This window comes from Rhyacophila brunnea, unplaced genomic scaffold (genome assembly GCF_057557595.1).
Source record: "Rhyacophila brunnea isolate RB1 unplaced genomic scaffold, BYU_Rbru_1.0 scaffold_17, whole genome shotgun sequence".
Classification (NCBI taxonomy): domain Eukaryota; kingdom Metazoa; phylum Arthropoda; class Insecta; order Trichoptera; family Rhyacophilidae; genus Rhyacophila; species Rhyacophila brunnea.
The window spans coordinates 37245330-37257444 of NW_028232827.1; the positions used below are offsets into that span (position 1 = coordinate 37245330).

The 12115-nt window shown below is 36.6% G+C and overlaps 1 protein-coding gene across 2 annotated transcripts in view; it reads left to right on the forward strand.

The window, feature by feature from the left end:
• LOC147074020 (G protein-coupled receptor Mth2-like) overlaps positions 1-11555 on the forward strand; it is a 77211-nt gene extending 65656 nt beyond the window's left edge. The window contains exons 5-8 of one of the 2 annotated variants that reach the window (XM_085944682.1): positions 5826-6010; positions 8069-8243; positions 9922-10107; positions 11056-11555. In XM_085944682.1, the coding sequence (XP_085800808.1) occupies positions 5826-6010; positions 8069-8243; positions 9922-10107; positions 11056-11194 (685 nt within the window). In that variant the 3' untranslated portion in view covers positions 11195-11555. Of the gene's footprint in view, positions 1-5825; positions 6011-8068; positions 8900-8966; positions 9098-9921; positions 10108-11055 lie in introns of those variants that run through there. The other variant, XR_015070385.1, reaches the window with a different exon arrangement.
• The last annotated feature ends 560 nt before the right edge of the window (positions 11556-12115 follow it).

The following is a 12115-nucleotide window of genomic DNA, read 5'->3' on the forward strand; positions in this document are numbered from 1 at the left end:
CTCAATCTCGAGATTCGGGATTTCCCGAAATGATGCAATTTTGAATTCTCAAGATTCGGGATTTCCAGAAAAGAATTCTCGAGATATCCCGTGAATTTCATCCATCGTTCTTACTCAGTTCAGGCATGTGAAAGAAAATAAGGTCAAGTCTAGACCAACAATGGTGTTATATACATATTATAGTAGGTTAAGATCATTGGTGTAGAGTTGTAGAGAGAGAACGCAGAGGCTCACATTAACTCGTCGCACCGACGATAATGAATGTGCAAAACTGTTTTAATTTGTGATTATTGACCAGAAATTCTACGCCAATGCGTTGTTCTTTCAATAATTTCGTAGGCCGCGATTGTAATCTGGCACCTATTCTAGAAATACACAACGCGTCCTTCCCAAGTTTACGGAAACGAAAATGTTTCAAATACCTACTATTATTATTCAAAAGCCGGGAACGAAATTTCCACACGAATAATTATGTTCATTATTTACACAACTGCTGCAGACATTCCAGGCCCTGGAATAACAGTAACGTAAACAAACGCCACTTTCCAATAAAATATCACACGTATGTACGTTATGATAAGTGACCAATAATATGTAATATTTATTAATAAGACATGTTTATTCAATATGTTTGGTATTAATATTGTCCTAGGCCCTCGATGTATGGAATGTCATGAATTACTAAACACCAGGGAACTCAGAAATAATGGGAACTGAAATACGTAACGGGTAAGGCAAAGCAGGTAACCGACTCGAGTAAGGAAGAATCCTGGCTAAACTTACACACGTGTCAAGAATGCGTTTTACGTCGAATACTGAAAACTGCTCTCGGTTTATGCATTTACGCTCATTTAATGTTGATTGTTGGCGTGCATAATTCGTGCTTCATTTTCGTAGGACACTCACACATTCGAAAGCCTGCTTCAACATGCGCCGTATTGAATATAGCCTATCGGTATTCCATTTATTATCTGTTCTGTGCTAAACACTATTTGGCCGTTTGCCAGAGGATAGCGGTTTTCGCAATGGTCGGTACAGACGTGAGAGCATTAGGCGAGCCGAGGTCGTGTTGTGGTAGAATGTGCGGTGTCCGCGTACCCACTTGAAATCGTTTTTTGTCACGAACACGGAGGGTTTTGCTGCCGCAGTGTGATATGCTCGATTAAGACCAAGTGTGGTGCGGAGCGGGTGGTTTGGAGGGGTCTATGTTTGTGTTGCCGTAGTGTGACCGTGTCGACCTTTGTCTTGCTCCTGAGATATTCCCAGGCGAAAACAACTGTTGGTGCTTCACATCAAACATGGGACATCGTGATATGCTCGATTAAGACCAAGTGTGGGGCAGCTTTATCTGTCTATGTTAGTTTTGCCGAAGTGTGACAGGCTAATGCCTATTTTGCGAAATTTTGATGACATGTTCATTATATTTTTATCGTTGAGGTGTTCGTGGAGTAGCCGCCACCTAACCTTGCCATTTGGAATAGATTTTTTGAATTAAAACGTGAGTAAACCAATCACGTGCTTGGAATTTACTAATACAATTATACGGTGCAAATGAGTAAACCAATCAAGTGCCTGGCTTTTACTAATACAATTATACGGTTGCTTATACACACAAATCCTTGTCACTGTGTACACTGGCAAGGTTATCTGGAGGATACTCTACATTGCGCAAAAACTCGGATGGGTCTTGACGTGCTCGCCAGTCATTCGTTGGTGCGCGAGGTGTGCAAGATTAGGTGTATAATACGAGGCATGAAGTAAGCATGCGTAGAATAACAATTATTGAAAAATAAGTAAGATATATTACAGGTAGGTAGGTATATTATAATTAACAAACACATTATTTTTTATTTGCATCTTTAAGTTATTTATTATATGCCATGTTATTAATACTTACATTCTTCTTTAATAATATTCTGTTCTAGAGAAAATACTGTTCATACCAAAGAAAGGTTCATACTCATTACTGTATTTAAAAAAATTCTAGTTTTAAAATATGTTTTTCGGACTTACTAGGTATCTGCCATATTTTTGTCAGCGATTGTTGGCAACACTTATGGTAAATAGGTACCGTTTATGGTTTACAGTATATTTATTATATTAAATTCATTCAACATTATACGAGGGTGGGTCAATAAGTCCTTAGAAAAGCCGACAGGTGGCGCGACTAGTACTGTAAGCGGTTTGTTTTCATGCAGCGGCACTACCGATTCAGTATGCTGCGAAGTTTCAATCAGATTGGTCGGGTTGTTGTGTGTTTCTCGTACATTTAAAAAAAAAATGCTTGTTTACAAAAATGGAGAAAATTGAGTTTAGAGCTGTTATTAAACACTTTAATATAAAAGGGTTAACAGCAAAGGAAATAAAAAATGAGTTGGATTTAGTTCACGGCATATCTGCTCCTTCACTTGCAACTATTTATAACTGGTTAAATGAATTTAAACGTGGTCGTACATCAACAAAGGATGAACCACGCTCAGGAAGTCCTGTAGAGGTGACTACACCAGAAATCAGTGGCGCACCCAGGGGGGGGGGGGGGGCAAGGGGCCCTGGCACCCCCAAAAATTATCAGAATGATTTTAGACACCCAATCCCTAATGGAACTGTCAAAAAATTCTCGGTGTCCACCCGAATTCCGGAGTGGTGTAGGTAAAGGCTGACAGGGCTCTAGCCTGGGGGCCCGGGCTGTGGGGGGCCCGGCGTGTCGGGTTGACCAGATAAGTGAGATAAACACACATCATGCATTAGCTTTAATAATAAAAAAGTCGCCTGCGGCGCTATTATACTTCATAACCATGAACATGTTCAATTATGTAATTGTGCAATATATTTTTTGATTATTATGTGTCGATACTCGATAGCTCCATTATTAAAGTAAATGTATTAAAAATCGCCAATATTTCACTGTATGAGTACCCTTAATTTGAACTAAAACACAATTTGAAAAACGTTAATGTAGTGTTTCACACTGCCTTTAATGTTCGCGGTAGGTAGGGGGCCCGCCAAATATCCTATCCTGAGGGCCCGTTTCAGGATGTGGGGACCATGGTATAGGTACACCGAGTGCAATAGACAAAAGGGCGATAAACGAGAAATTAGGGTGTGAAGAAGAAAAGATCCTATGGGACTAATTTACATTATCCTCCTTGGCCCCCCCCCCCAATATTAAATCCTGGGTGCGCCACTGCCAGAAATGATCAATAAAATCCACGATATGGTGTTAAGTGACCGAAGATTAAAGTTGAGTGAGATAATTGAGGTTACAGGGATCTCAAAAGGTAGCGTCATTTCTATTTTACATGACAAATTGGGCATGAAAAAAATTTCTGCAAGATGGGTGCCGCGTTTGCTCACAGTCGACAATAAACGCAATAGGGTGGTGGCCTCTAAAGCCCTGTTGTCGCTCATGCAACGCAATCCGGATGAATTTTTTCGTCGCTTTGTGACTGTAGATGAAACATGGATACACCACTATACTCCCGAGACGAAAGAACAGTCAAAGCAGTGGATTGCGAAAGGCGAACCATGTCCAAAGAAGGCGAAAACCGTAAAATCAGCTGGTAAGGTTATGGCTACTGTATTTTGGGATGCACGTGGAATTATTTTCGTTGACTATTTGGAAAAAGGAAAAACAATAACAGGGGATTATTATGCATCTTTATTGGACCAGCTAAAAAACAAAATTGAAGAAAAACGGCCTCATTTAAACAGGAAAAAAAATCCTCTTTCATCAGGACAATGCCCGTGTTCACACATGTTTACGATCAATGGCTAAAATTGAAGAATTGAAGTTCGAATTGGTCGACCACCCACCGTATTCGCCAGATTTAGCCCCCAGTGACTTTTTCCTTTTCCCAAACTTAAAAAAATGGCTAAGTGGACAACGTTTTTTTTCAAATGAAGAAGTCATCGATCGGACAAATGCTTATTTTGAGAACCTTCCGAAAACTTATTTTTCTGACGGTTTAAAAAAAATTGAGAAACGTCTAACCAAGTGTATTGAGCTCCAAGGAGATTATGTTGAGAAATAAAAAAAAAATACAAAAATAAAAACTGTTTTAATGCTTTTTTCTAAGGAATTATTGACCCACCCTCGTATTATTACAATACTACATTATAAAAATACGTAATAGATAAATATTATTATTATAGTTGAATGATTATGATTATAATAAACTACATAAGTAGGTACTAACTATGAATACTATGTTCAAGTAAGAATAATAAAAAAACTGATCTATCTTGTTAACCAAACATCCGGTTGGTTTTTTAAAAATCTGAGGCTTCGAATTGCGGTTAAGTGTGATAATGATAATAGTATGACTGACTATCTGTCATGGCTTCAAATAGTCATAATTATTGCGTTTCATTACTAATATTAATTTAATAGTAACTAAAATAGATAATAATAAATGGTATATAATAATAATAAACATAATGGTAATGCCTTAGGGCTAGGCTGTCGAAAGATCAAATTAGTGTAAACAATAATATAATATTGTAATGGCCTGGAGAAAAGTAAATTAATTATTGTTTTAAATATTAACATGGTTTATACTTGAGTAGTCCCAGAGTGAGGGAGAGAGATCATGCTGTCTTATTCTGACAGTTTTGTACTGACACATAGACAAGTCGTTTATTTTTGTAGTCTTGACAATGGTGTTACAATCGAAATAGCTATTGACTTAATTTATAAAATCATAATGCCTTACTATTTACCATATTATAAACAGCCAAAAGTTGTTATGTATTTTTTAATAAATGGTACATATCTAATACATAATTATTATATAAAATAGGTTAAACAATAAAACAGAATAATAATAAAAATAATTAAATATTACTTACATTTAATTAAAATATAATATTAAACAAAATAATTACTTATCATTAAATTAAAAATTAAAAAGTTGCTGTAATAAAATCAGTAAATAATAATGGTTTAGCTTTTGTAGAGTGCAATTTTGAAGGATGCTTGTGGATTCCGGATTTGGGGTGGGGGGGGGGGAGATTTACACGATAATACCAGGCACTGACCTTTGATGTTGAGAGCGCTGGCGCGCACTGGATCTGGTTCCGGGTCATGCACTCATGCACTAGTAGGTTAATATGGATGATGATGACATTAAATTTGTACGAATAATCAGACACCCTGTGCCGGTAGCACAGCTTGAATAGATGTTATGATTTACTGAGCTCGTACGGAGACTCATATTGAGTTCTTGCTTAAACGATGGCCACACTGTAGCAAGTTGACTCTTTCGTTCTCTGCTAACTGACTGTCATTAAATCAAGGTCTACTTATGACCCGTAATTGTGAAGTGCCTGGATGACGATAATAATAAGGATGGTAGGTGTAACATATTTTTGCGGGTTTAAGGATGGGATTGGGATCATAATCAGACCAACCAGATAATATTATGAAAAACAAGTTGAGTAGGTACAAGAAAAATTGCGGCGTTTGACTGCCTAAATGGAGGCATTGAACATATCATTAGAATACATATTCGAAATAGAGAAGTTGACTTCATATCAACGTGAAAAGCGTGGTCAACGATTGAATTAATAGTTTTAAACATAACCATAAGGTCAGCTAACTGTTGTCTTGAATTTAACGTAGATAGATTATTATTATCTCTAACAAATTATATTTCTACATTTGTATGGTATTTATAATCTCAAAAATTATGTTATTGTTGAAAGTTGACACTCAATAATATGTCAAGCAGTCTAATTTTGAGTCACGGTCCATATGTTAATAAACGCTGCAGAAGATAGTATAAGATTGTCCAAATTAATTTAACATTTTCTCTTCTTACTTCTAGTGGCTACAGAGCTCATGGTGGAGAGCGTCGCTCGGCAGAAAGACGGAGATTCTTATACTACTGCCTCTACGCTTGGGGATTTCCCCTCATTCTGACGTCGGTATGCGCTTTAATGCAGTTCCACCCGAACATATCGTCAACATTTGTCAAGCCAGGACTCGGAGACTTCACTTGTTGGTTTCCAGGTAAGGTTATCTCACAACAATATTTTGATTCTAATTTCTAGATAATAAATATACTTAGGTACATAATTTGCAAACATCTCATGCATATACACACTAGAAAAAATTATTTTGTAGAAAAAAAACAAATACGACACCTGACAGGCATGGCCCCCACATCTTGAAGTGGGCCCCAGGTCAGGATGTATGGCGGGCCCCCCTACCTATCGCTAAGATAAGGGCATTATAATTTTCGACAGTAGTGTCCCTCGAATGCTTTCGCAGAACCCCAGAGTTAAGGTTATTCTGTGTATTTTTAGTGATTTTTAAATAAATCCAGTTGATTTATTGAGTTGACAGCACTCATCGTGATATTATAAAGCACTGATCATAACCATCTTTTGTGGTACTAGCCAAATATCATGCAATCCTTCGCCATATTAGATAAATAGCCATTTTGTAAGCCAGGAAATACATTTAAAATAATTGTAAAATAAAATTCTGCATGTGAATTATCAGTTTATTCCTATATGAATCATCATAACACATCAAATTGCATCGCACAGACACATATTTTAAAATGGTAATAGTCTTTAAGGGAAATAGTGCCGCAGGCGACTTTTTTACTGTTCTATGTGTGGTGTGTGGTGTTCTCAGTTAACTAGTCGAATCGTCGCGCCGGGCTGTCCTTAAGCCCGGGTCCCTAGACTAGAGCCCTGTCAGCCCCTCCCTTGTGGGGGCCATGCCGACGGGACTTAAACCTGTATCTGCTGGATCCAATGATTTTTCAATTAAGCTACGGGCATCTTATTAAATTACGACGATTTTAACTAGAAGTTTTTACAGGAAATGCTTATCGAATTGCGTTAAAATGTTGGCTATCGGTTTTTAGTATATTAAATTAAGGTAGGTATCAATTAATTCCTTAATTACTAACTGACGTCGCGGATTACTCCATTATTTAATTTTTATAACATACTTAAACTTGCTAATAATTTAATAAGCATACGGGTGAGAATCTAGTAGATATAGGTTCAAGTCCCGTCGGGTGTTGTATTTTTTCCTACAAAATGATTTTTTATAGTGTGTATATGCATGAGATGTTTTCAAACTATGTATATTCAATATATCTCTTCGACCATGTCCGATCCTAATAGGATCATATGGGCCTCCACAGAGTAGAGGTTTGTATTAACAGATTTTGTTTTTACGAGAAATGGATGTCAGCCACTTGCTCAACCTATTAGGTCCATACCCTGACTCACACACATATTGAAAAACAATATGTGTACTTGCCAGACCCAGGATTCGAACCTGGGACCGACGGCATGATAGTCCAACGCTTATGCCGCGCGGCCACCGTGCAAATGTATATGCATGAGATGTTTTCAAACTATGTATATTCAATATATAGAATGTTACATTCTCAAATCTTGTGTCTTATTCGTTGAATAAAAAAAATAGTTTATTACTGTACTATGTAATAGGTACTTACCTAAAATTTTGCTACTTTTTTTCACTGTACCCTACCGTGCTCTTGCCTCGAAGCATATGGCATCCACAAAGTCGAACTACTTCCCTCAGTTCAGTACCACCATGCCATAACGAGTGTTGTATACTGGTACTGAAAGTGGAGACGTCTCGAGGAAGTAGTTATGCACTGATTAACAGCCATTCCAACCTTGGCTGTGATAAATTTTAGAGCAAGATAGACAGTTAGACGGCTAACTTATTGTAATTGTTACAATAAGTGCTAATACTTTGATACAAAAAATGAAAAATTACCCTCGATAGCTGCCGATAGCAGTCTTGTGTATAGAATAGATGCGCTGAAATGATTATGTAAGAATTGAACAACCAAATGACTTCTCAATATGGAATTGGATTGGAATTGTTTACGTTGTATACAACTTCACAGAGTGTGCAGAAATTGTCAAGATGTTTAGAGAATATTTAAATGAACTATGTGTCATACGCTAGGTATGTCATTCGTATCGAAAAGCGAACTGTGAACTTGCCGCTATGTTTCAATTCCAATATGCCAACACACAAAATATTCATTTCGTATTTCTTATTTTCTAGATTGGACTTCGGAGTTATATTACTTCTACATTCCTGTAATAGTTCTGGTCATCTGCAACATTCTTCTGTTTGGCAGAACCGCGTGGATAATAATAAAAGTAAAGAGAGACACGGCAGTCCTCAGCACCGGCGATAGCTCAAGACATACCAATAACTACAAAAATGATGAGCAAAGGTTAAACCACAGAATTTTAACATCATAGCACTATAATTATCTTCTAAACCAAACAAAGATGTTGAATAGAACCTTCTTCTATAGAGATAGAGCCTTAATGTATGGAATTTAAGCAAGAAAGGACCTCTGGAGCTACAGACGACTTCTCATTGCAGATTATTTGAAGGGAACTTTCTTCAACATTGTCTTCAACATTTAACTATAATTTTATATTCAGAAAATTAGTTAATAACATACATTATTATATGTGCAGACAATGCCAAAGTAAACCTTGGATAATTAAACAAATATGATTTGAATTACCACTGACTTCCACATTTACCCCGCGGATCCCCGCACTTTTCCAAGGATTCCCCATCGTTACATGTTAATTGTATGTAAAACATTTCACCGTGAGCCTTCTATCGGTAAGAGATGACCGTATACCAAAGGGTCTCCAATTTTATTAGATTCAATATGAACATTAATTCAATTTTCATAGCCGATTTTGGCAAAATTCATGAATTCAAGAATGAAAACCTAACCTAACAAATAATCCAGTATATTGGCTATTTTCCAAATTTGTTTGCTGCTGGCTTCCTATAAACCGACAAGAACCGTGTTTTATTTAGACATGAATTTTATGTCAGTACTATACGACCCAAAGAGGTTGGATGGTCTTTAATATACGACCATAGGCGGCTCTCGTGGTACAGTGGGTAAGGCGCTCGCCTTCCACCCGAGAGTTCCTGGGTTCGATTCCCGGTCATGACAAAAACATTTATGTGTTTTTCTCAAAGCCTGGGTGTTTGTGATTGTTCAAAATTACTAACAAACCACCTTGTACGAAAAAGCAAGGACATGGTTATTAATTCTAAAAAAAAAAAAAATATACAACCATATATTTCAGATACATTTCACGGTGAAGTGTGTTACGGCGAACTTTATACGTACAAATTTTCGGACACGATTCACCATACCCAGAGTGGTTATCAAGTGCGCTTGGCCTAAAGTTCATAATTATTACGATCATTAGTGTCTGTTTGTGGCATCAGCGCCATTTTGGTTTTTAGACATACCGCAGAAAACATTGGATGCCCTGATTGTACCAATTAATGAGTGCCATGTGTCTTCAATTGACACAGGCCTTGCATGTCGTGGAATACTGAGAAAAGTGAGGCCAACCCTTTGAAAAGGCTTTTCTGTGTGTGGAATAATCACATAACTGTCTTTTAAAACAAATTCTTTAAAGTTTCCTACAGTGAATCAACATTAGAGCCGTTTCATACGGGACACCTGTTTGTCGAGCGGCTGCATTTACACATAACTGAATGGGCGCATTCAGATGGAGACACACGAGTGTCGTGTTCATTTATATGTAAATGCGGCATCTTGACACACCGGTGGATGGACACAGGTGTTGTCCCGTATGAAACGGCTCTTATAGTTATAACATTAGGTAAGTAAGTAACAAAAGCAATACAGTAGGTCACCATTTTACATTTTGTTCACAAGCAATGCATTCAATGTTGCCAATAAAAAGAATATTGATTTTTCTATCAGTAACCACTTACTAATTCAACCATACTAACAACATTATGGAATTACCATCAAATCAAAAGTTTATGTTAATCGCTCTAGTTATAGTCCAAACTTTTTATAAGTACCAACCCAACTAATTCCTCAATCTTTTTTTCAGGTTTGATGTGTACTTGAAGCTGTTCTTCATCATGGGAATTAACTGGGTCTCTGAATGGTTAAGTTTCATCATAGGCGGCTCCAAATACCTCTGGATAATGACGGATCTCGGTAACATCTTGCTCGGACTTCTCATATTTCTGCTGTTTGTGTGGAAACCGAAAGTCAAATCGCTCATTAAAAAGAGGTAATTCAATATTTTTGTTTTGGTACAGTGGAACCCCGATCTACCGTTCTCGCATAAATCATTTTCCCGCACGGATCGTTCATTTTTGAAAATCCCACCAAACACCCATTAGAACAATGTGAAATAATCCCGCATTAACTGTTCTCCGATTTATCGTTTTCCTCGATCTATTGTCTAAATATTAAGGTCCCGTCACAAATATTATCCCGATAGACCGTTTTTGCTGAATATTTTTCATTTCGCATTCGTAGAATTGTTTATGATACATACAGACCTTTCAGTCGCGTCGCTTTGTTTGCACAGGTCGGTCGGCGCTCAGATTTGCCTCACATCTCCTATCACGAATTTTTATAAGTCACAACTAAAATGTCCCCCATGAAGAAAACTAGAACTCTAGCTGAGAAACTGAAAATAATTCAAGACGTCGAAAAAAATCCAGTAGAAAAACGAGTTTTTTTTAAATTTCTTTTTTATATATCCCACATTCATCGTTTTTTTAGGGTTCCTTGAAAACTGTGGAATCGGGGTTTCACTGTATACAAAATTTAAAATCATAATTTTTGATTAAAAAACTTTATAATTGTTCTAATTTATTGAGAAAAATTGATTTTGGACAAAATACTTTCTTAAATAATATGTAAGTATTGTCAGGGGTCCTAGGTTCGAATCCTGGGTCTGGCAAGTACACATATTATTATTGTGTATGAGTCAAAGTATGGACTGAATGGGTTGAGCAAGTGGCTGACATCCATTTCTCGTAAAAACAATCTAATTCTGTTAACACAAACCTCCACTCTGTGGAGGCCCATATGATATTAGGATCGGACATAAAATTGGATCAGAAAATATGTAATATTCTCTTGATATTGAACAAGAGGAAGAAGTCCTCTTGTTAAACTATACATAATATTATCAATCAATTAATCATCTTCCATTTGGATGTTTCAGGTATCTCAAACTTCGTTATGGAGAATCCGATTCGAGAGGGAAATCCACTACGAGGTCTGCCAACTCAACATTGGACACTGAACGTACTTTTATGAGCTCCCACGAAGCACCACCAGTGAAACTCAACTACATGACATAAAACGGAAACACCAAAGCTAACATTTGATCATACAGTGCCATGGAGAAAAAAATTGTTAAGTTGATACTCATTTAGTTTAGACTTATTCTAGATTATGTGTTACTGTCTGCTAAAGTGAAATTCTGCTTCAAGTATAACTTTCAGTTTTCACATTAAACATAACTACTTATCTACTATATTTTAAAAAAAATCTATTAACTCATCAAATACTTAATAACAGAATTCTGGATTTTGAAATAAACAAATCTAAAACCAAAATCAACATGATCATAGACCGAACCCGTCAATTTTCATTTATTTTGGGTTTTGGGAGCAACATGGGATCAATGACAAAATTGGGACGCAAAAACAGTGCCATATTAAAATAGACAAAAATTCGCCTGACCAAGCCGCCTAATCTTGTACATCTTTATTTATTTTGAAGACTTTTAAGACTTGGACCATAAAGCAAAAAAAGATGTAAGTTTGATGCTTTTGAAATGAGTTAGAGGTGGTGCCGAAGATTCTATAGATGAGAATTACTCAGTTCTTCGGCCACGTAGACAGAATAATTTTCAGGTTCATTGTTACAATGTTGAGGGTTGAAATGAAAGACAGAGGTATCTTATTTAATGGTCTGACCTACTGAAGGTCATTGCAGGTCTCTTGACACCGTCAGCCATGTAGACAGGAAGAATGCATAGCTCGCTGAAGAGATAAAACAAAAGAAGCTTTTGAATAGAATCACAATTATTCTAAGTGGAATAAATTTGTAAAAATTGTTACTATAACAAAAACTAAGTCCAGCTACGTATTATTATATTTACTTTCACAGAGCAATTACATATTATTAAAACTAATTCAAAATGAAAATAGATGTCTATGGCATTATAATATTAATAAAAATCAATCCAAATATTTTGGCTGCATTAAGTTTTTGTA